This window comes from Alligator sinensis, unplaced genomic scaffold (assembly GCF_000455745.1).
Source record: "Alligator sinensis unplaced genomic scaffold, ASM45574v1 scaffold1283_1, whole genome shotgun sequence".
Lineage (NCBI taxonomy): Eukaryota > Metazoa > Chordata > Crocodylia > Alligatoridae > Alligator > Alligator sinensis.
The window spans coordinates 1,937,062-1,962,344 of record NW_005842091.1 but is presented as its reverse complement, the minus strand read 5'-3'; the positions used below and the strand labels follow the sequence as shown (position 1 = coordinate 1,962,344).

Sequence of the window (25,283 nt, the reverse complement as noted above, 5' to 3'; positions counted from 1 at the left end):
GTGAGACAGAGATTCAGCATGTGGGTCATCTCCCAGACAGACGACCCCTCAATCATGGACAGCCTAGGAGAAGCTCATGCAGCTGCTACCCCCAGGGCTGTACTTGAGTTTTGGGGCCACTAAGCTTAAAAAGCACCGGCATTGTGATTAAGCTGATTATTTTGGCACCACTTGGGGTGAACCCCAAAATACCCATTCCCACCTCTATTCCCCATGTCCTACCCCAAAGCAGCCTACCCCCTTACTTCACTCTTAAGTCTCTGCACAAACCTGCTTCTCTAGTCCAACCTCCCACGCCAAGATTCGCATAGGGCTGGTTGGGTCGTGAGCTCTGAAGTCTCCCAGGCTTTGCTCACAGAAGCCCAGAGCTTTCCAGCCGAATAACCTAAAAGTCTGGCTGTGTTTGCTTTCACTCGAGCATCATTTTTCTGCCTACGGCAAAGCCTTGGAGGTCGTCCAGTTAATATTAGGCTGCCGGGGCAAGGTATTTAGAAGCCCGGCTCAGCTCGGTCTCATCCCTGCTGCGCGCTATAGAGATGTTTCACAGTCATGCATGTTCACAGGTTTCCCTTCACAATTTTCCCTTTTTACTGTACCCAAGTTGTCCAGCGGCTAGGAGCAAAACCGGCTGGAGTCTGCAGCTCTTTAGCCAGTGGCTTAAGAAGCTTTTATTGCTATTGGCTTTGAGACGGTTTACCCAAATCGTGTCCAGGCTGGGATCCAATATAAATCTGCAGACTAGAGTTGTACTCTATTAGGAACAAGGACACAATTATCACGGTTTAGCTTGTGTAAGCTGTCACACACGCTCCGCAATACACCTGTGCTTTCTCACTGCCGCTGATCCAAGGATTTCCCTCATCGTGAGTCAACAGACTGTCTAGGGACCAACAAAAGGTATCCTTGCAGAAACACAGCCGCCCTGGCAAATGAATGGACCTATTCAAGGGAGGAAACAGGCATTCATCCACCTCGCTACTCAAAACCTCAGACCGAAACGTGATGGCGATAAAAGTTCTTTCATCATCTCGGAGGCCACCTCCGTGTCTCTGGACTAGCTGATTATTGCAGGTGTGCTACTCAACTCTTTTAGGTAACTGTCTTGAAAGAACAAAAAAAAAAAAAAGCCACTCAGTGAATAACGTGGGCCTGGCAAACAGATAGAAGTGGAAAAGCAACCAGGGAGATTTATTCGATCAATTTGGTTTGCTGTGCATAGCCCACATGCTGCAGCGCATCGGAGAAGAAAGCCCGTTTTCCTTTGCATTATTGCACTTAAGGGCTCCCTCCATGACACTGCACTGCCTCTACTAGTTGTGTCCGAGGAGGCAAAACCAGAAGACAAATCAGCTCAGTTTTACTCTGCTGGACGCGTTCCCCATGTCAGCAGTGCGCACTTTAGGAAGGCTTTTGGTGGGATGCTGCAAATGGTTAGCAAACTCACCGAGCAGCATTTTCCATCGCTGGCAGAGAAGCAGCACGCAGTGTTTCTGAGCACGTCATTTGTAAACAGCTGGGGTTAACCAGCTTTTCCAAGAAGTCTCAGGGAAAAGCAGCTTCCTGCACAACAACTCGACTAATCTCTGGCTCCCTGGGTGACTTAGCTCTCTCCCCCTTGTCCCGCTAGCCCTCAGCTCCAGTGGGCCAGCGGTGAGGACGCACCGTCCTCTGCTGCAAACGCTGTCCCTTGACATCCCGCTGTTCCCTGTATTACCTACAACAGCAGGCATTTTCTTCCTCCCTTCAAAAGGCTTAGAAGAGAGATGGACTCATCCCACAGTGAGATCAAATCAAAAACCTTTGGGGAGGGAGGCAAGGGTGGTGCTCACTCCTGAAGGGAGAAAGACGGGATGGTTTCTTTGCTTTTAATGTGTCATAAGAGTGGGCTTTGGAGTTTGTTGGGTTTTTTTTTTTTTATTGAAAGCCATCAAAATACCTATGAGACAACTTGTTAGCTTTGGGAAGCATTCATATTGGAGCATGAATTGCAACAGTGCATCACCTAGAAATACCCAGGGTTATGCTCAAAGGCTTTCACAGCACTCCATGTAGCCCAGGGATGGGAGACAGCTTCCAGTGGAGTAATTCGTGCAAGGAAAGTCAAAGCTTTGCCCAAGACTAAATGCCCCATGGGCTAGGGTGGTAAAGGGATGCCAGTTTTTGTAGTGAAGGCATGTGAGGGAGCGATGGGGTTAACATCACACCATACTCAGCTTGAACGACCAGGTCCCCCTGGCAGGCAGGCTGTCTGGGGGCTGCTTCTGGCCCTGACCCATACAACAGATAGCACACGTGTAGAGACCCGCAAAGACAAGCACGCACGTAACCATGTACAGGGCCAGGTCCCAGTCTGATCCTCTGTCCTCGACCTGCCAGGGAGCAGCTTATCTCCAATGGATCCCCTATTCAAAATCCTCAAGAGCATGGACATGATGCTATCTGTGAATGGCACTCGACCCCGAGGATGTGAGCCGTGCCCCGCAAACACCCGGTATCTGAAATTCAGCATCCCCACAGCAGGGATTTAGGTCTCATTATATAGGAGGCAGGGCACAGGCACCAACCAGGACAAGGCGAACGTCACTCACCTGCTCGTGGTACTCGATCCCCATGCTCAGCGTGTTGATCAGAATGGCGATCATAATCCCCCGGTTGAAATACTTGCTCTCCACGATCTTTTTCAGCTTGTTGCCAAAAGCCGACCACAGCCTGGCCACTTTATTCTTCTCCTTGGGTTTCTTCTTCTTCTTCCTCCTCTTGTTCCTCTGCTGCTGAATCTGATCCCGCTGGTCCCCGTGCCGCAGGTCCTGTGTGAACTCGTACACCCCGTTGTTGTCGGAGTCGTAGCTGTCGGACTCGCTGAACTCGAACTCGGGGTCCTCCAGGATGCTGGCACAGTAGGGGCAGTTCTGCAGCTCGCAGGTCAGCATACTGGCCTGGGGGCTGGGCAGTGGGCACGGCAGGTTCAACCCCGACAGCCTGCTGGAAGCCCTGCGCAGACCTATGGACAAGGGACACGCACAGGGTTAGCAACTCACGCCTGCCTCCCGAAATCTCCCCGCTGTCGCATCATAACCCGGGCGCCTATTGATTTGCAGTCGCTCCATCACATGCGAGGGGCTCAATGCTTGAATGACTGGGGTAGGGTGCTAGGGTCTGTGTTTGCTGCAGTCTGGAAGAAAAGGCCTCAAGATCATTAAGTCCTAAAAAACCAAAATTATAAATCTACCAGCTGCCTCCCACAGAGACCCTATTTGCATCTTGTCCCTAACACCGCCGGAGAGCCATTTGCACAGGGACCGGTGTGCGCTCTGGCACCCCAGGGAAAAAGAACAGCCCACCACATGCTCTCAATTCAGTATCCATCAAATCTAGCGCCCTAACCTCATTAGCAGCGTCACGGGCACTATTAAAATGTTGCACCCTATTTAGGAGGACGCTTCAGTTTAGATGATACAGGAGAGTGGGGGGAAGTGGGGCTGAGGAGGGCACCTGATTAAATACCTCTGGTCAAGCATGACCTCTCCAGACCCCCTCGCCTCTCCTCGCTTCATAAGTTTATAATAAATTCACTGCAGACAAGACACAGGGGGAGCCCTGGATAAGCCCAGATTTTTTAATCAAATAGGCTACTGAGTGTACAGTGTGGCGTGGGAGAAATGCAGGGAGCCCCTGCAGAAGCTGGGCCCGGCAGGGCTATCGCCGACCCACCTTGGAAGACGCATGTCCACGCAGGGGCCCTTTCCCGGCCAACACGCAGGCGAGCCACCCAACAGGGATGAAACTGGGGTTGACCTGACCCTGCACAGAAACCTCGCCTGGTGCCTGAACTGGGATCCTGTTTGCAGTTTGGAGAAGCCCAGTAGCGCCCTAAGTGTCTCATTGACACTTATGTCATAAGTGTCTCATTGAATTCCTGCAACTGGGTCTGCTGGAAGTGACTGGTTTGGGAAGGGGGTAGACATGTTGGCTCCTGATATCATTCTGACTAGGTTGAGAGGTGGGTAACTGGGGGATTTGGTGGTTTGCATCAAGATGTTCATACGTGGCCAGTGATTCTAGGTAGGCGTTTTCTATACGTGGGCCTGGTTTTCAGACATCCCTTCTTCCAGGGGTTCCAATTTGGGCACTCAGGACAGCGGTTATTTTCCAAACCTGGGCCCCTTTCACTGGGAACTGGACCAAGACCCACAAACTTATTTCCCAGGGGCCATAGAGAACCCATCAGCTGATACGGTCATTGGGCCTAGGAGCCCCCAGCTTCCTACAGTGCTACGCGGCATGGACGTCCAGCACGCCAGGACCTTCTAGAGGAAACCTGCAGAAGAAAGCTATGGCTTTGTTCATGCCTTTGAAAGCCAAGTGACAGCGAGGACTTGAGTCTGGCTGCTTCTCAGGCAGAAGTCACAAGCCTGCAAAACTTGCCTGCTCATCTCATGAGAGGGGCCTGTTTGGAGGTGCTTATGCCCAGGTGCTTACGCCCAGCTTTTGGTGCAAATCAGGTGCTTATGCCCATCGGGTGCTCACGCCCAGGTGCTTATACCCAACTTCTGGTGTGAATCAGGTGCTCATGCCCAGGATAGCAGCAGTCCGAGCTGCTTCCCCACTCTCCTAACTCACATCTGGAGCCATTATAGCACCCCCCACCTTTGCTTGCTAAAGCAGTGATTTAGACCTAAATGGACAGATCGGATGAAAAGCAACAGCACAAGCAGTCTTGGAGGTACTAATGTTTGAGGCACACAGCTCCCATCTCCTCCGTGCCATCAAAGCGTTAAAAGTTATGTGCAAAACACTGGCGCCGCAGATGTCTTCAAAATACCAGACTTTCCTTGGCTGCCTGTTAAAATAACCTTGCAGCATTGCAGGGCACATGAACTCCTAGGAACAGGCTGTGCTATTTTCTTTTTGTTGTTCAGATCCACAACAAAGGAGAGCGAATCCTTTCCCACAATTGCATCTTTTCTAGCAGACTCCAGGCCTCTTTTTTTTCAGATGGGGCCGAGAGCTCCCTGGCTGCTAATGCCTTGTTAATGCTGGCAATTATCTTCCAAACGCTCCTGTGCTTTGCACATCCCTGGCACTGCCTGGACTCAGCTCTGCTCCCTCTTCCCAGCTGGGAGAGACGAGGGAAACTAGTCACTGCAGACCTTTTCTTATTCAAATCCAGAGGGAGGCCAGGACTTTTAGATGGAGCTGGGGGACCCAGGGTCTCACTGCAGTGTCCAGCTGGTCCAGCGTGCAGGGATTTCCTGCAGCTAAGTGCAGGCTGGAGCCCTCCTCAGCAGGTGGGATTTACCTTGGCTGAACCCCAGGCCTGGCAAGAACCAGCAGCAGTGGGTTTACAAGTCATTAGCAGTTGCTAATAGAGGGGGACCAAGGTCTCTAAGGCTCCTTGCTCAACTGGATCAGCATAAACACTACCTGCTCCCTGGTTCCTGCCCCATCAGCATCCCTGCTAGAAGGAGAAGGGGTTATTAATGTCTCATCTGCACCCCAGTGATGCCTGCCCAGCTCCACTTTCAGCAATGGGGTAGAATCATGCATCAGGCTGGGCAAAATGGAAACCAGACCTAGGACCCAAGCAATGCATCCTTCTTCCCCAAGATGCCTGGCAAGAGCTCCCAGCATCGTGCCGTCCATCGACAAACAGGTGCTGTGCTCCAGCACTTTGGCGAGACAGAAACGGTCACTGATCCCGAGCTTTGGCATCCCGGAGGAGGAAGGGTCTCTCCATGACCAGGATGCTGTTGTTGCATGATTAACAGCATGCATCCCAGCCCCAAGTTAAGGTGGAGTGAGGTCAGCGGAGGTCCCCGAATTAACACAGGTGTAATGGAGAGGAAAGGCTGCCTGCAGAGCCTTTGGCATGACTTTATTTCATGTAAAGCACAGAGAACATTGCTCCCCGTGCACGAGGCCTTCTCCAGTGTACGCTCCGGCTGACTGTTCAGCGCTTTCTTTACCTCCTGCTCCCAGACCTTGGTTGAGCGGGGGCAAAGTAAACACATTCCCTCCCGAGCCCTCATTAACTGATATAGCAAAGGCCGTGCCAGTGATTAATACAAAACCCTGGAATAAGCAGCAGAAGAACATGACACATAACATTCCTCTGCTCCAGGGGTGGTCAACCTGTGACACGCGTGACAAATAGCAAGGGCAGCTTGTGTTGGGGAGGGGACAGGCAGCCCAGCAGCAGATAGGGCAGGGAGTACAAAGCAGAGCAGTGAATCAGGCAGGGAGCACAGGGAAGGAAGCAGAAAGCGGAGCAGCAGGTCTGGAGGGGAGCATAGGGCTTGGAGCAGCAAGCAGAGCAGCAGTAGGGTAGGGGCAGGGGATTGGAGCAGCCTTTGGGGGAAGACGTGGGGCTAATTTGTGGCACATCTGCCAAAAAGGTTGGCCCCCGCTGCTCTACCCCACCAGAGCATTTCGAAGGATACATACTTCCACCTATGATCATGTATATAAACACCCCGCTATGTTAGCCAGCTTGTACACTCGGTTAAAAACAATGCCGATGGAGAAAACACCATCCAGCAGATCTCACAAACACCCTTAACTCTGACCCTCTGAGCACGCTAATTATTTTTTTACCCTACACGCCGCTACGATAAATACCCGTCTGTCTATAAATACAACGCTGGAACATGCAAGCATTAGACAAGTGGCAACGTTGGTGCCTCCGGAGTTACTTCCTGGTGGCCGAGTCTCCAGGATCCACTTTTCCCCCCAGCTTTTATGTCTGACCACACGGGCTGGAAAACTTCAAGAACAAAGAACGCCCCAAATCTCGCACAATCCCAGGATTCCTGGAAGCGGGTGCCCCGGATTGGGACAAGACTGCAATATTGGCAATGCTGCCGTGGCTCGACACGGCGTGAAAGGAGTGATGCAGATGGTGGAGGAGCTCCCGAGATGCATGCCTATTCATCTTTAAAGCTGACAGGCTTCCGATTTAGAAAAGCTCAGTGTTTGCAGTGGGCTCACAGCCTTATTGCTGTGCAAGGAGAGGGGAAGTGAAGGGTATCCCTGGCTAGGGCTCCTCCTGCTTCCAACCTGCACGCTGAACACCAATGTGCAGCCAACTGGGGCTTCAGATCCAAACCCAGAGATACCCCCTGGAGCAGCCTTGGGCTGGGGGACTGCCTGCAGCTAGGGACAGAAGAGCAGGATTTGGGATCTTTATAAGCATCTTTTAAAGGTTAGCCATCAGTGTCTATGGCAGCAAGACTGGATGCCCCCACCATGAAACTTTCCACCGACATAACTAAAGCCATTGCCTCTTTCCAAAGCCATTGCCAGAGAGAGGCAATGGCTTTAGTTATGCTATGTATAGTTTCCCCACATAGTTATGCAGGGAAAGAAAGTTCATACCCACAACCAGAGTCCTGGGGGAGAGCAAACACCCAGTTCTGGGCCTTTTTCCAGTGCAGGGCTCACCAGCCCTTGGTCCTTTGATGTCCAGGGCCATTACTTCCTTTTCCACTGGGGAGGGGAGGTCAGGGGAACTCAGCCTTCATCTCCAGGGTCCAGACCAGAGGCCCCGTGTTAAACAGTGAAAGATCTTCCCTTCCCCAGGCTGCTTCCTACCTTTCCTGCTGCTCAGTCTTGACCCCACACTGCTCCTGCTCCAGCTTCTTTCAGCCTACCTGCCTCAAGCCTCACCAGGACAAGCCCCTGTCTGGGCTGGCCTGCAATCATTGATTGCAGCTGCTTCTAGTTGCCCACCTGTCACACCTGGGGAAAGTAATTTAGGCCCCTCATTAACCCTTTCCAAGCTGCTGCCCCGCAAGGCATAAGCAGCACAGCTTCTCTTTCCCGTCATGTCTCTTAGAAAGATGCACTTGGAGCTCAAAGAGCAGAGCAGGCTCTCCCCTTTTGAAACAAATAGGACATGTACCCAAAGAGGTGTCATACAGCACCCACCCCGTGGGCCTGCCTCAGCCAGCCCAGCCAACTGGCCTCAGGGGCTCGCTTTGAGCTGGTTTATCCCAGGGCAACAAGAAGTGAGGCGGCAGCGCTGTGCAACCCTCCCACCCGCTCATTGCTCCAGGGACAAAAGACCAGAGATCAGAAGTGAAACAAGCCACCAGCAATGGCATCTGCGTCCTGGAGTGGGGGCAGCCAGGCTGCTCTTTGGGAGGTTTCTTTAGGTTTGCTCGCTCCCTTGCCTTTTGTATTGCAATTTGTCTCCTCTCCTTATACTCTGCCTTCTGCACCGCTTTTCACAGCGCCTGATAAAATGACTCAGGTTCAAGAAAGCTTGTGCTCTGTGTAAGGGTGTGTGTGTGTGTGTGTGTGTGTGTGTGTGTGTATATATATATATATATATATAGAGAGAGAGAGAGAGAGAGAGACACATTGTGTATGACACCTCTTTGGGTACATGTCCTATTTGTTTCAAAAGGGGAGAACCTGCTCTGCTCTTTGAGCTCTAAGTGCATCTTTCTAAGAGACACGACAGGAAAGAGAAGCTGTGCTGCTTATGCCTTGCGGGGCAGCAACATGAGAAGGGTTAATGAGGGGCCTAAATTACTATATATATATATATCCAACCTGGATATCCAGGCAATCCAACCTGAAACCCCGTTGCCCTCAGTCTGGCGAGAATAAATAAGCAGAGAGGGGCAGATCACCGCGGGAGTCTGCAGTTAGCCAGAAGGCAAGGCAGGTCTGCACCTTTACAGATGAAGGAAATAAGGGGTGTGTGTGTGTGTACCCCTTGTGGTCTGTGTATGTGTGTGTACACACACACCCCTCTCTTTCTATAAGTATATATATGCGTGTATCCTTGTGTCTGTATGTGCGTGTGTGTGTATATATATAGATATATGTATCTATACATATATATACAGACACACATATACATGGACATATACACACACCTGTAAACACACACATTTATACATATAAAGAGAGAGGGGTGCATACACACATACATGTACACACACACACACACCACAAGCTTTCTTGAACCGATATGTGTATATATATGTATATATAGAGTGTGTATATGTATAGATGTATACCCAAGGGTCTTGAACCCGTGTGTGTGTGTGTGTGTGTGTGTGTGCGCGCGCGCGCGTACACACACCCACCCCCACCCCTTATTTTCTTCATCTATAAAGGTGCAGATCTGCCTTGCCTTCTGGCGAACTGCAGGCTCCCGCGGTGATCTGCCCCTCTCTGCTTGCCCATCCCTGCCAGGCGGAGGGCAACGGGGCTCCAGGGTGGGCTGCACTGCTCCGGGTTAGGGAGGGAGGCTCAAGAACAGTGCTGTTTCCTCTGGGGAAGGCTAAAAGGATTTTCTTTCACAGCCGTGGGGAAGAGACCCCGAGGAAGGGGCAGTATGAACGGTTGCATTGCATGCTTCAGTCAACCCGTTGCAGGTAGAAGACGCAGCACCAGAGCCTGTTGCCCAGCGATTTGCCTTATCCCCGGATCCTGTACTTAGCACTGACAAAGCCCACGACATGACTGACCTCTTCACTGCCTCTGGTTTGGGCTCCTCTGCTCTCCCGTTAGCTCAACACCCCTTTAATGGTTTTGCCATTAGAAGACTACTGCAGTTTCCACCCGCTCTCCCCTCACTCTGGTTGCTGTTACTTTAGTACACCCAGCGCCTCGAGTTTGCCATTGATTTGTTAGAGATCTCGGAGGGGAGGGACGTTTGCGTATGGAAGGAGAAAAATAATCCAGAAACGAGATAAAGGAGCCCAAATACGTCTTGTCCTGAAACAACAGCAACTCGGCTGTTCTGCAGCCCTTTCCATTTTTTGCTCCTTAAGTCCTTTACAAAGGCAGTCGGTATCACCCTCCCCATTTTATAGATAGGGAAACTGAGGCACGGAACAAAAAGTGGCACAGAGCCACCCGGTGGCAGAGCCAGGACTCGGCTCTCCTGAGTCCCAGCCCAGTCCCCTCTCCTCATTAAGCCACAGGGTCTCCTGAGCATCTGGAAATCGGAGGGGAGGGGGACTGATGAAAAGGGAAGCATGTGCTGGCTTCAGCCTCACAGCTGTCTCAGACAAGGATGAGCGTGCCATCTCTGAGACCCGACTCCTGCTGCTCTCCTAAATGACTCGAGTGAGGACAGTAGATGGTGGCGCCGAGCGAGAGACGGGCTACCTCGCACTGAACCGAACGTGAACCTCCCCGGGGTGGGGCAAGGAGCTGGGTTTGGCTCCCTCCAGGTCTGCAGAAAGCCATTTCACCCTCCCTCCAGGCCCCGCTTTCAGGCACCGAGAGGTTGCGTGATTTCCAGCGAGCTCTACAACAGCAGCCAAGCTCTTGGGGACTTGGCTACCCTGCCTCTGAACTCGCCCCCCAGGAGGTTCATTTGTCATCGCTGCCGAGAAAGCAGGAGCTCCCACTGAGTTATGAAATACCGTAGCTATTTGCATACCGCGCTCACCTTTTCCCCTAAACACAAGCGGTCAAAAATGGCAGGGTGGCGCCTTGCATGAAGAAACGGTGTCTGGGCCGTTGGGTGAAAAGTACAGTTTGTTTTTTTCCCCCCTTCGTTGTGCTAGCTTGGGGGGTGTCTGTGACATGCAAATAAATACAGCACCTAGCTCCAGTGAGCCCTGGCCGGCCTGTTCATCCAGGGCACTGCTCGCGCCCCTCGCTCCCCTGCAAGCAGCCGGGCAGGTCCCTTTCCCTTACCGTGTTCTCCCATCAGGTGTTGCAGCTTCCCAAACGAATCCGCATTCAAGCGCACCGGGCTATTCACCATGGGCACAGGCGAGCTGCCGTTTTTCTTCCCTTTGGGCCCTGGGATAGAGTTGGCTTTGCTAGCCGGAGAAGGCAGGATGGTCGGGTAGTTCATGTTGCCGTGGTTGGTGAGCCCAGCAGCCAGCTTAATACTTGTGGGGGTGTTGGAAGACTTGCATTTCACCTGGGGGGCCTCGACGTGGCAGTCGGCGTGGTAAATGCTATGCACCGACTCCGAATCGGGAGCGGGAGGGCTCTGCAAATTGGGCGATGGAGAAGGAAGCGTGAGTTGGCCTCCCGGCTTCATGACCTTCAGTTCCAGGCCGCAGATCTCCGGGTTGGAGCGCGGGCCCCGGGGGCTGCCGTTGCTGATGTGGTAGTGGTGGTGGTGGTGGTGGTGATGGTGGTGGATGAGGTGATGGATAGAGGTGATGCGCTTCCTGCCCCGGCGGCTCTGCCCGTTGGTGGTGCTGTTGGGGTTGACTTTTTTCCGGCGCTTGCTCTGCCAATTGTTGTACAGGCGTAACGTCCGGCGCTTCACCTTCCTGAAGATGTGGCAGATATATTTGAGGAGCTCCTCGTAGCAGCTGCCTGGCTCCGAGAAACTGGCAATTGTGCTGTCGTTGGAGAGGTAGCGGGCCCGCTGCTCTTGCATCAGCTGGTTCTCCCGCTGTTTTGTTTCAGAAAACTGTGTTGCTATCACAACCAGGCACAAGTTAATCATGAAGAAAGAACCAACCTGGGGAAGCCAAGGGGGAGAATTAGTCGGAAAAGTGACCAGCGGGCACCCAACACGCACACGTGCATTGTGGCCCCATGGTGTTTGCAACACCTTTGTGCTTGCTTAAGTGTTGGGACGTGCCGAGCATCCAAATCTGCCCTCGGAAAGCCAAGTGCTGCATCAAGCATTTAAATCTGAAGGGTGACTGCACCTGAAAGCTTGCAAAGAACTTTTTTCCCCCCACAACTACTCAGTTGCTCTAATAAAAGATCTCACATCTACCCAAAGAACCTTGCAAGCTATTAAATTGGCACTCAAGCCATTTCAAGGCATTTTGGCAAAGGCCTGGAAGGTCCAAAAAAACCCCCAAGCCCCAGAAAACTGTTAAAGGGGGACTGATAAAATAGTGTAATCGGGTACCGCTGAGAAATAGGTCATTTAACTCAGTGCACACAGAAGCGTTGTCATCTGCATTTCATGAACACTGCCCTTGGGGATGCTGCTAAGCTCTCCCTCCTAATTCATTTCTTTAGGGCAGGGATACACGACTGCTTTATACCAGTGCAGTTGGTCTCTACAGCAGTGTAAAATGGGATGAGACACAGTCCTACTTACTCAAATGTAGTGGAGAATTATCCTGTTATAGTTAAACTGCTATACATTACCCAGCTACATACAGATGCACAGATGTTCGGGTCGGAAGGGACCTCAGCAGGTCATTGAGTCCGACGCCCTGGGCACATGCGTCGTGTGTCCACATTAGCCCAGGATAGTCATTTGCTCAAAGTCATTTGCTTTCTTGTTTCTTTTCTCATAATGCTGAGAGGAAATCCAAGAGCTGCCTATTGCCTGCAGCTGCCCCCCACCCCGGGGTTGCTTCGTGTCAGTCTGCTCTGCATCCCAGTGGGGTTTACAATGGTGTACAAAACTAATATAAGTTACCCGAGTGCAAATAGGGGTATAGGTCGTAGCCACGTTGGTCTAAGCACATAGGCAGACCAGGTTCTGGTATCTCTTATTAGACCGACTCAAATAATTGGAAACGTTCTTCTTAGCAAGCTTTCGGGTATAAAGCCCGACGAAGGATATTTATACCCAAAAGCTTGCTAAGAAGAATTTTTCCAACTATTTGGAAAATAGTTCTCATAAAACTAATAAAAGATACCGGATTAGGCAAAGAACCAAGTGCAAATGTGTCATTCAAGCCAAAGGGAACCCAAAAGGGCCAGGTAAGGGGCTGTAAGGAGGTGGGCACGGTTGGCCAGGGGTAACGGAGCTCCTGTACCACTGTGGGGATCTCCAAAAGGGTCTGGGGCATGGAGCAACCCCTCTTTTTTTTGCGGAGGCCACACTACCAGACAAAGATGTTCTCATGATACAGAGAGAACATCATTCTGGCTTCTCTTCTGCAGCTCTCTCTCTCTCTCTTTTGCTTTCTCATTTTATTTGCTGCCAAAGGCCAGCCTAAGGAAAATGGCAAATGTTCCTGTTATGAGAACCAGTGCCCTGAAACCAAAGACTGGCTGACGTCAAGAGACATCATGGAAGTGTTGCTGCCCGTATGGCCCAGCCTGCATGCTTGGCTCAGAAGGAAATTTATGGATTTAATCTGGGCCGTCGTCTCATGAATCCTCAGGAGAAATCATTGGGTTATTGTTCCTGGCGATATCCTCCCATCTTTAATATCAGCCTGTGCTTTCAGCCACAAATGACTTGGCTGCTACTTGGCTTCTGGTTGCTCTGAAGGGCTATGTGTGTGGAGAAAGGGTCCAGATTGGGAATACGTCTACTGGTTGGAGCTCAGTACAGAGGACCTGACAGCCTTCGACTTCACAACGTTGCCAGCTGCTAGAAAACCCTCCCATGTGTGCGGGGGTCGCTCTTAGGAGCCGGGGTGCTTTGCCCCTCCACCGTCGAATACCCAAGTGTTTAATGTGTAAGGGGCACAACATAATTTGGAGGGCTCCTAGCCCCATGTTCAGCTCTGGTATGTCATCTTCCAGCAGCCAAGTGAAATATCCAACCCTTTCCTTCACTCCTCTTTACCTCCTGCCTTTTGCCTTACCTTGAAGTTGGGATTTTTCTCTGGAAGCGGCTCCCTTGACTGGGCGGATGCTTTAGGGACCTCCAAACGTGCCCAAAAGGGTGCGGTAGTATGGCTTGGTACTCACAACATGAGCACATAGAGGGGGTTACACAGTGTCCCAACCTACGTACGTCTTTGGAGCCCTGCACACCGCATGTCTTTGGCTACGGGCCTGGGTACCGGGGCGAGTGATGGGGAAAAGGGGGAAACTGCGACAACCTGAATGCTGTATTATGCACTGGCAGACTCAGGGCAGTGGAGGTGCCTATGTCTTAATAGCCTTTCTTTCCCTGCGCTGGGCCAGAAACACTAGTGAATATATATTTTTTTTAACCTTTGCAGTTTTAGCTTATGCTCCTAAAGGAGAGCTAAACTCCCTTTAAAAAAAAAAAAAAGAACAGTTTGTACTTCTATAGACCACTGCTGGCAGACCTCCCAGCGGTCTACAAGGGGGGAAAGGATTATTTCTGTGGACCAGATGGAAAAGGCCAGGTGCAGCACTTTGCCAAAGGGCAGATTTGGGAATAGAGCGCCACCCTCCCCAGTTCCCAGCTCCCCGCTCTCACCAGTAGACCGCAGCGACCTAAAGCCCCTCAGGTCTCGTGGTGGAGACGTTTCTTCCAATCAAGGACGTGCCAGCATCAGGGGCTGCACACACGCAGTCCCTGATTTAAACAAATTTCCCTCTGGATTGGCAAGAAAGTTGGGGATTTGGCAGCGGGAGGCTGCGTGCTGTTTGTTCTCGTTAGCAATCACGTAGACAAGGCACGATGGCTAGCAAAAGTCAAGGTTATAAAACCAAGACTGGGAGAGCACAAGGAGCGGGGGAGGACTGGATGGCTTGACAAATTATGACAATATATCATGTGGTTTGCAAAAAAGGACAGAGCCCTTTCTTGGGGGGAGGCGGTCCAAAAACCCCCCACCCCATACCATCATGACAGCCTTACACTTCGGGTTGGCTGGGAGGGCGTTGGGCATGACTGGTGGAGTCATAATCACAGCACCTGGATCTTCTCCGGGAAAGGGATAGCAAACAACTTTGCCAAACCGTGCCAAGAAGCGCGTGCATCTGACGATTCATACTTACTATTATAAGCAATATAAAATATATAAAATTGTAAAAAGAATGTGCATCCATAACATAATACATGATGTCAACCCATCCTTCCAGGGTTATAACCTAGGGAAGACAAAGAAGAGAAGGGGTTGGGGGGGTGGGGGGGGAACAAGAAAGAACAAGAGTTATAATCTGGAGTAAAGTTAGCAAACGTCAAATTTGTACTAATGCCTGTTACTCATCAGACTGAAAAGTCTGTCGGGACTCTTCCAGATCTGCAATGCTGCTTTTCTCCTTGGCTCAGTTTGCAGGGAGCGCTATGCATGTGGCCGAAATATTGGCCTGACACTTCTGAAGGAATCTAGAAGGATTCAAACCCATCTGACAGCACAAAACCCGTCGAGAGCTGGGTCAGAGCCAGTGCAATGCACAACTTAAAGCACCTCCTTGCTCTCCAGCCAGGGCTCTCCAGCCTACCTCGGTCTCTGAGCCCTTGAACACTTCGAATGCAAAGCTCAAGTTTTAACGTTTTGTTGATTTTTTTTATTCCACCTCGACTCCTTGTCATTTCCAGGCCGGCGCTGAATGTTAAAATTGCATTATTGGCCTGGCTGTGGCAAACTCTTTGAATGGAAGAAAGTTACTTTAATTAAACGGCGAATCGATTACATACTCGTGTTTTCAATCTTCCTTTCCCTAGCAAAGGAGCCGAGGATTTAATTAACACCAAACTGGCTGCGTGCAGAACAAAGCCAAAGCCGCTGTGTAATTCAAGCTTTTTATTTAGTTAAAAAGCAGCCTAAGAGGCATTGCATCATTTTGTTACCAGCGCTGGGGAGAACCCGGCACAGTGCAATGGCAGCAAAAGCAGTACTTTTGATTCAGAAATCACATGTCCTGGCACAAACTTAGTCACTGGGCCATATTCTGGCCTTGCTTAACCCCCGTGTCGACCTGAAACACCTCCGTTGGCTTGAGGCACCCAACTGCAGTGCTGTAAAGGGAGACGACCGATTTCCAGGTGGTTACCTGGATGTGAATGAGAACAGACTCAAACCTCATGGCCAATCTGTCCGGAGGTTACCAAAGAGCAAATCTACAAAGTGCTGGTTATATTTATTGAGAGCCACTGAGCCAGGCGGGTTTCTTTGACATGAGTTGCAATGGGAATTGCAGCAGCGGCCTTTAAAAGGGAGATCTGTACATACAAGGGATGCGAGCATATGTCCTTTGTTCTTCCTTTCCGTGGTTTTCTGACGGGGCTGAAGTCTGCATGGATCTTGGCAGTCGGATTTTGTCTGCGGTCGGCAGCCGCTCAACACTGGGATCAAGAATCACCCTGAACCTGGGTGAATAGAAAGTGTCTCGTGGTGCTGCACCGTCGCTCAGTCTTGCATTATGCATGAGCTGGAAGAGAGATCATTTAGAGACGCAGAAACAACATGTACCTCGATCCCCCCCTCTTGCTTCAATAGCTGGCAGCTGGGAACAACTTCAGGTCCGTGGCGTACACCCAACCAGGCCCGGGAACCTGGCATTGGAGCTGAATGCGGTTGACACGTTTGCACGGACCAAGACTCGTTTCATCCGAATTCCTGGCATGCGCACGCGAGGCGGACAATCATCACTTGCACTAATTGCTCGTGCTGTTTCACACCGGAGCGGAGATCGAGTTGGCAGGTGGCTTGGTGGGAAATCAAATGGCTGCCGGCTACCCAAGAAATCAGGCTCCTTAGCGTTGCTCGAAGTTTTGTTTCCTTCCCCCGCTGCCCCCATCTCTCCCTCCGTAGCTGGGTCTTTGGGAGTTGCGCTGTAACAGCTGCGGTAACAGGTGCTCCATCCGTTTCCACTTGGTGATGAAAAATGAGCCTGGGGACCCGAAACATATTGGAGATACCTCCTTGCTGAATTGGCGTCTGGCCGGCAAACCTCAAATCGAATGTAGCAACGTGATTAAATGGCAGGGGCCTCTCTGTGAAAGGAGTTACCTGAAGGCTGCTCCACGCCTGGGTTCTGGCGGCGCTCTGCTTGAGAAACAGCTGCCGCAGCTCGGGAGATAGGAGGGGACCGAATATGAATAGGTGATTTTTTCCCCCCTCTCCTTGTGAATGAGATAACTTCTTCGACCCGTATCAACCGATCCACGGGATTTATCCGCCAGAGGGCTACGGGCGTTCGCGCCGACTCCCGGAACATTTAAGACGTAATTAAAACTTGCATTATTTACTTGCGTGCGAGACAAAGCAATGCAGAAAGCAGCTCGCCTGGCTTCCCCTGTCTCCTGAGATGCCGGCAGCTCTTTGTGAGCTCACCACGCAACGTGAAATGCAGAAATACCTTCGGACAAGCGATTCCCGCATGGTCTAAGAGCAAACCAGCTGGAAATCTCATGAGAAGGCTTACTCGCAAGATGTCCAGAGACATTCAGGTAAAATACCCAATTGCTTGGATGGAAAACAAGCATCTATCCATTTACGGACTGTCTTATTTATATAGAAGGCCCCTGTTACGGACCCCAAGACTATATAAAAGGTCTCAAGTTGAGTTTAAATACAATTTTTAGCTCATTTAAGAACCCCCTCCATACTGCCAGAGCAGGATCTGGGTGTCAAACAGAAGCAAGCCTTGTGAATCTGGCCCATTATTGACTTAGATAAAAAAAGAAGTTGTAGTTGTGGACCCAACTGAAGTCAATGATGCTGGCATCACCTCCTTCTCCTATCATGGGAGTGCTCTTGATAGGCTGAACCGCGGGAGAGCCAAGTTTGACCCTGCGTCTATACTCTCAGACCCCAAATATTTGGCTGCACGGCCAAGAACAGCCTACATCCCCCTTTGCATTTTAAAAGCATTTCAACACTCTCATTACTCGCCCCTTTGAGCTCCCAGAGGGTAATATCACCTCCTTTCCTAAATGGAAATGACTTCGCTCCCATTTCCAGCCTCCAATTTGATTAACTCAGTTGACAGCAGTCCCAACGTTTGGCCCTCCAAGCCCCTTTCCAAATGTCTTGCAAGGACCCAAAGCACCTTTCCGGTGCCTTTCAATCTCGGTAATCCATTTGCCATAATTAAATTCAGTTCAAGTCAGAGTCATCTGCAGGCGGACATATTAAACAGCCCCTCCACACGCGCCAGTTCAAAGCCTCCAATAAATGCAACATGCAATTATTTATCAACAGAGATAAGGCGGCAAGGAACACATTTTCTAATTCTCCCCTGATGAAAGAGATTTCAGAGATATGTGGCGAACTCCATCCGGCAGCTGGAGGGAAAGGGCTGAAAGATTCAATTATGATGATTCGCAAGCTGGTCCTTCAGGGCGCTGCCAATGGCAATAATAAGCCGGAGATGGACAGGGATAGGGAAGTCGGTCCCCGTAGTGTTGGGAAGGGAGTTTGGCTTAGGGTGGTGCTTTCATGCTAGTCCAGGGGCCCGCGGGCCGGATGAGGCCCACCAGGCCATTGTATCTGGCCCGCGCGGCTCCTAAAAAACTTAGAAAATTAATATTTATCTGCCCCCGGCTGCCTGTCATGCGGCCCTCGATGGCTTGCCAAAACTTGGTAAGCAGCCCTCCACCCAAAATAATTGCCAACCCCTGTGCTAGCCCCTCAAAGGCCCTATAGGACAGTCAGCAAGTCCTGCATCCCATGCCCATTCTCTGACGGTATTGAACAATCCCTGAGCTCTCCTATGTATGTTTTCAGCCAGGTAAAAGACGGGTGAAACCCATCCAATTATCATGAATATCCAAAGGGATGAGTGCTAAGCTTCCTCTTACACTGGGGATTTGCAGCATGCCGATTCTCCCTCGCATCAGGGCAAGAGCTTGATTCAAGGTTCAACAGGAACGCATGCTTTGACATCACCGAGCCTAGGATCCAAAGTGACCAACGGGACAGACGGGAGAACGACTTCCCCCGGGATAATATGAGATGGGGCCTCACCATGTGGCAGTCGCTCTGACACAGCTGCCGACGTGCAGGCTCCTGCCCCGCGGGAAGCAGAAGCTGAAATGCAGCAGCTTAGTCATTAGAGAAAGGGGGAAGTTAGGAACTCCTATAATTGCTGTGATGCCGCTTCTCTCCTGTTATATTTAGCGTAGAAACCCTAAGTTGCTCTTCTGAATCAGGCCGGGTGTGCAAATTCAATCCGAATCAATTTAACACGTTCCCACAAGCATCACAAAGGAGGTGCAGAGGAAAGCCGGCGGCGGTTAACTCAGACATCCTTACTGTACAGTGGGAGGGAGGCTGGCAGCTGACATTGTGTTTTTTCCACCTTAATCCCCAGATCACTCTCTCAACCTCTTTTTGGCATTATTTCTTTCCCTGCGTCTACAAGTTTTCCCCATAAAATCATTGTTCCTGGGCTTGGCCAAAATGCGTACTGAGACTTGGCTTTAGTCCAGTCCTAGATCAGGTTTTTCTTCTTTTTGGTGTCAGTTTTTAGAGAGAGGAAAAATAATAACCTCCTCCCTTCCCCCCCAACCCTACTTTAATTAGGAAAGTCAATGTTACCTCTGAAACACTTGATTCTTTTTCTGTATATTATAAAAGTACTAATGGTGAGTGCCAGATGGACTGTTACAGATAGAAATCAACCTCAAGATCCTGCTAATCAACGGAGGAAAATTTGGAAAATTGCTTTGTGAAATGAAGCTTAAAAGATGATAAGAACCAAGCGTTTGGCATGCTAAATTGTAGCCTTATCCCTGATGCCAGACCTTTGCACGCAGGGAGACTCGGTTTCTGCGAACACGTGAACTAATGGGACTGGCAGAGGCACCCTCACTAAGTCTGGGAACAAAAAACCACCCCAACTTTGCTTCATGGACAGATCAAGGAGCTAAAAGCATGACCTACTGACTTCCAGTCCCAGCTCTGACATCTTGGTTAAGCCTTTTGGCTTACTCCCTTCAAAAGTTTAGGATCTAATTCAACACAGCACTTAAGCATGAATTTGCTTCGCCGAATGCAGGATTGCCTGCCAAATATTTATAAAGCCTTTGAGATCTCGGTATGAAAGGTCCATTTGAACTGATATATCTACATCTCCATATTGCGCGTACATCATTATCTCTGTGCCAGCCGTATCCTTTGCAAGCACGACGGATCTGATCTGGATCAAGATCCATTACGCTGAACTGGACAGTGGGTCTTGGCCCGTGATGTTTTTCACTTATCTTTCAACTTGACTGGCCCGGGAAGGAGGATCCTGTAAACCCTGTCAAGGCAAGTTCCGATGATATCGTAAACCGAGGGAGCTCGTTAATTAGCTCTCGCTAAGTTTACAAGGCCTTCAATACGCCGTTTGGAAGGCCTTTTATCTATGTCGCTTGCCCTTTCATGGGCATATTGATTTGGCTAACGAGCTCTGACCAATGAATAATGGAGTATTACTTTTCCTACGCAGACCGCTTGGCAGCTAATCAAATCACTAACTATATTTTTCAAGTCCATTTCATAATTTTAATTATTTCCTCATGACACAAGCTGTTAAGTAATCTCTCCGGTCAGAAAAACAGGTTTTATTACTTTCTGAGTAATATCTTTTGCATAGACGTTTCTCCTTTCGCACTGGGGCCTGTCTCGCTTTGCAAAGCGTTTTTAACCTTGCCGTTACAACCGACGAGTGTTGCAAAGTGTGGATCCGCTATGGAAAGTCAGTCTGCCAAAAGCAATCATTGCACAGCCTTGTGTTGAGTCTCTTGCACTGACACGAGTGCAAATCTGTGCTGTTTGCGAGCAAATGGACACGGCTCTCCTGGATCCAACCGTTAGGGTGCCAGCTCGCGCTGGGATCCAACAGGCAACTGGGTTTTTTCCTTCTCACAGCCTTGCCCGTGATCATGCCGCACTGTTATTAGCTGGGTAGCCCAGTAACACTTTCAACTACCCCTCCGATGTGTTCAGTTTACTGTGAGAGTCGATGATAAGTCTGGGGAATGCGCAAGGATCCAAGAATACACATAAGAAGTAGGCTGCCGATAGGGTGGTCTGCCCTTGAATGGGGGTATGTCAAAAATGTTTGACTGCTGGCATGAATGTCGTGTGGGAAAGGAAAGAAGGAATGACAGGGGTGTTTGATCTGATTTTAGTGGAGTCCTGTAAAGTCCCATTTCACTGGGGAAAAGAAGGAAAGCAGTTAATATGGGATTTGAAAGTCCAATTCAAAGTCCAGGCAATGGGTTAAAAAAAGGCTATTGGCTTCAATAGGCTAAGTCTCCTTCTAGCTACCAGCCCTAAACAGGACGACTATCTGCTGGGTATTGGCAGTTAACAGCATCACCCCTCTAGATGTAAGTGTAGGTGCCTCTGTAGGCATCTATATTTTTATTGACCTACCATCCCTCCATCGAACCAGTAAGGAAAACCCTTAAACAACTTCAACCGATACTTGAAAAACACCCGCAACTAAAAGAGACCTTTCCCGACCCACCCATCCTAGCCTTTAAACAGGCTCCAAATCTGGCAAGGCTGATCATCAGAAGCGAACTTCCCACAGCCCAAATGGCCACCGATGGATTGAAACCAAACCAATCCACTGATGGATTGAAACCAAGCCTGGAAAAGAGCTGCAAAACGTGTCAACGCATCTCCACAGCCCCCACAATGTCGACCCCGGACAACAAAACCATCCCCATCCCTGGATCTTACACTTGCACATCAAAGACGGTGATAGGCTTCATCCAATGCACAAAATGCTCAGACGGCAGGTAGGTGGGAGAGACAAGCCAGAACTGGCGGGCACGCACAGGGAAGCCGTCAAAGACAGAAACCCACATTTGTCTGTAGGGGCACGTTTCTCCCCAAATGACCAGTCTCTGTCAGATCTCTCAGTCTTTATCAAAGGAAAAATGACAGAACACCTTCAAGAGAGGTGCCCAATGCCCATGGACTCAACTGCATCACCACTCTGACACAAAAAATCATGGACTGAACAGACATGAGCTATGTTCCTCGCCACAGTTTCCCTAAACCCTACCCATACCATAAACCACAACCATTTTTTTTCCTCCCCCTCCGCATGCAGAAGCTATGATTGGACTCCAAGCAGTTCAGCTGCTCTCTCCACTTGCATAGACCAATGATTCCCAACCTTTTTCATACTGCGGATCAGCACAGGAACGGGACGGGGCGCACGGAGCCGGCTGCCTCCCTCCCAGGGCTGCCTCGCTGCCCAGCTTTAACTCCACGCGTGACAGACAGACAGGAGTCTGAGTGATGGGTCTGTGCCATGACCCAACAGCCAACCCTTCGCAGCCCAGTACCAGGCCATGGCCCGGTGGTTGGGGACCTCTGGCATAGACTACTGACTGATTCCCCAGGATCCCCAGTCTGCACTGCACTTAGCCTGAAAAAGGATACCGTGTTATCCGAAAGCTTGCCAGAAACATCAACCCACTTCCAAGTTGGTCTAACGAAAGTCATCGACTCGAATCAAAAGACTCTGTTTATCATCTAGCCCCAGACCAATACAGCTGACCCCAAAAGAAAACTCTGTGGGTGTATTTGCTGTTGAAGTCACTGAGTTTGGTTTGTGCTACGGACCTTGGTGTTGGATGTTTAAAGCCGTGCCTAAAGTAGCCACAGCTCAAAAAAAGGCAGCCTGTTCTCAACAAACAGCCAACGGATACGGTTGGCAATGCACCGTAGCCCCAATGACACACACTGACTACTAAGGGCAGGACACCATCCATTAGCTAGAAGCGTGCATGCATCTCATTGTCCAGCCCGCCTGAGCCATAGTACCTGAACAGGAAGGATGTTCCTTGCAACTAAAACACAACCTATCCTAATACTCCCTCCTGTCCAGGTGGATCTGTCACTATAGGCATGCTTTTACCCTAAAGAATTTTTTCCCCCCAAAAGCTGAGTTGGTTTAACAAAAGATATCACCTCTACCATGAGCTCCGATTGCTTTTACCCTATACATTTTTGTTTGCAAACCAGTTGACTGGGTGCCCACAACCTTCCTGCTCTTGCTGCTCTGTTTTTCATTGAAGCTGACAGCAATTGTTACAAGGGAGTCTAACAGCCTTTCGGCAGACAGGAGCTGACACCTTTGAAAGGAAATGCCTAACTCTTTAAAAGCCCCAGCAACATCTGTAGCACAGAGGATATTATCTGTCTCCCTTTCCCTTCTTCACTAAATAATGCAAAAACCTCATCTCTCAGCACAAACGTCCCCGGTTTCAGATGAATGCTGCTTATAACAATAAATCATATCTCAGTACATATTCATGAGGTTTGATTTACCATGATAATTATCCTTGGTCTTCATTGTTTGTGTAAAGTATTTTATGCACAGGGAAAGTATTTAACTGTTTAACTCCAGCAATAATGAGTCCATTACCACTGGGAGAACTGTAAATCAGCGTCTTATAACGTAAGAAAGCGGAAAGGGAAAGTGTCTGTAGAGCAATTCCCGGACCAAGCAAAATGCAACCTAAGCCAACGTTCAGCCTACAAGAGATCTTCTCTTGGCAGGATCCACGTAGCAGATATGTGTGCATGGCAGCCCTTCTCCAACCCAGTATGTACTTGGGATGCTGGTCCAGCTGCAGAGCGTAAGGCTTGTCATTGCTACCACTGTGCCAGGTCTCAAGTTTAATTGCTAAGCAGTTTAATTGCTTTCTGATGCCATGTGTGTACATCATTTAGCCCAATGAGGCCTCTGTGCATGACTACAACACAAGTGATACTAATTCCTGCACATGTGCCCAGACCTTTGGAAGGGCATTTCATAAAGGAGTCCAAAGACACCAAACAAACAAGGCTAGATCTAAGTGTGATGGAGGAAGGTTGGGTTGTACCACGCAGGCTGGTTCTGCTGTGCAGCAGCAGTAGAAGCTGACACTAAGGCAGAGCCGTGAGTGATTATCAGATGCTGGGTCTACCTACACGCGCGCTTAATGCACCAAGATAAACTCCAGGGTACTTTGAACCAAAGAACATTGCTCCCGGATGCAGCGTCTACACGCGCACTTAGGACAGCAGCAATTTGAGCCAGGGCAGAGCAGCCTTGGGTTGGCAGGGGACACAGGCGGCAGCATCGGGTGGCCAAAGAGTGGCTGGGGCACGAGAGTTGGGCAGGAGTCTGGCCCCCGGCTGGCTGGGCTGACTGGGGACTATGTACAGCCACAATCACCGTCTACACATGCGTTTAATTGCACGTAATGACTCTGCGGTAACACAGTACTGTCCCCGACAGTGCTATCTTACGGCGGAGTTAATTTACTGCACACTAATATCAGCGCACATGTAGACGGTGACGCTTTACTGCAGAGCTAATTAGTCTACTGCACAGTAAAGCGCATGTGTAGATGCACCCGCTGTGACTTCAGACTAGAAAGCAAGTCCCATGGCTGCTCATTGCAACGGATCAGAACGAGGACCTAGTTCCTTGGACTGGATCCATTTGCTCAGGGCCCCGGCTCATGACACCTACAAGTTGACCACAAAAGCAAAAAGCACCTGACAATACACACGTGGGGGGCAAGGGGGGCAAGGGTATGGCACTGAACCTCTGCTGAGCCCCAAAATGATCATCTTAATGGCACTGAGGGCTACATAAAACAGGCTCTGCGGGGTACGTTGCATGTTTTGGGCTCTCCAAAGACTTAAGTTTAGAAGAACCCTCTCCTTGCTCCCAATATTCAACTTTTTTTGATGCCCCCAAGGGGACAGTGGCTTCTCATCACCCCGATGGCTTTGACTCCTAGCTGCATTGCTGTTTTCCCAGGCCATGCAAGATCTTCAAGGGGCTGAGAAAGCCCGAAGCTCTCGCCTCCACTGTGGAGGGAGCCCACTAGGAAGAGAGATGCCAAATACAAACCGGGTCTTACTGCACCTCTCTCCCCCCCAAATTCAAGGGGCTTTGAGTGTTTGGGGCAGAAGCCTCCAAAAGCAACAGGACTCACACTGCCCACATCTGGGCTCTGGACCTCATCTGTGCCGTCCCACAGGTTACTGGGCTTGTGGCAGGCAGGAGAGGAGGTCAGTCTAAATGAACCAAGCTGTATCTCTTGGCCAACATTTTTAGAAGTGACTAGTGATTTGGGGAGTCCAGCCAAGGGTGTGTTAAAGGACTTGTTTCTTAGATGCCTGACTCCTGGCACTAGTGTTGTTCAAAAAAATTATTTATTTTTTTGGTTTGCTGGGCCATGGGAAAAAAAAAATGGAATAAAATTTCATTTGGAGCTGCTGGGAAAAATGTGCTTTTCAGTTTTCTCATCAAAACAAGCAACCCCCTCTCCCCCACCAAACCCAGACAGAACGAAATAGTTCATTTGATCCATATGGAAAAATAAAAAAGCACAAATTAAGCTGAAGTTTAGTAGCATAGCATCATTTTGATGGAGAAGTTGCTCTGAAATGAAACATGTAGGCTCCTCCTGCCCCCTTTTTATTTTTATTTTTGGCTAAAACCACTGACCAGGTTCGGCAGGGATTTACAAAGGAAGTCAGTTGACCTTGGATCTGCAGCTTTCGGTGAATAAAATATTCAGATAATTTTTCTCGGTGCATTTGGAAAATCAGGGGGCTTTATATTGTCTCAGGTATTGCCGGCCACTTTGGGAAACCCCGGCCTTGTGAATGTGCGTGTTGCAAGCTGCCACCCTCAGTCGCCAATAGGAGTTTTTGGCCTTTTGACTTTTCCAGCTTAAATGACTCTTCTTGTCAGCTCCCTTCATGACA

At 49.9% G+C, this 25,283-nt stretch overlaps 1 protein-coding gene across 1 annotated transcript in view; it reads right to left on the bottom strand.

Annotated features, from left to right (window-relative positions):
- The window catches only part of CACNA1H (calcium voltage-gated channel subunit alpha1 H), a 400,429-nt gene that overhangs the window by 110,401 nt on the left and 264,745 nt on the right, over positions 1 to 25,283 (bottom strand). Inside the window, exons 8-10 of the mRNA XM_025204646.1 lie at positions 14,611 to 14,703; positions 10,666 to 11,452; positions 2,589 to 3,001 (exon numbers count right to left, since the gene is read on the bottom strand). Coding sequence (XP_025060431.1) covers positions 2,589 to 3,001; positions 10,666 to 11,452; positions 14,611 to 14,703 — 1,293 coding nt within the window. The remainder of the gene's footprint in view (positions 1 to 2,588; positions 3,002 to 10,665; positions 11,453 to 14,610; positions 14,704 to 25,283) is intronic.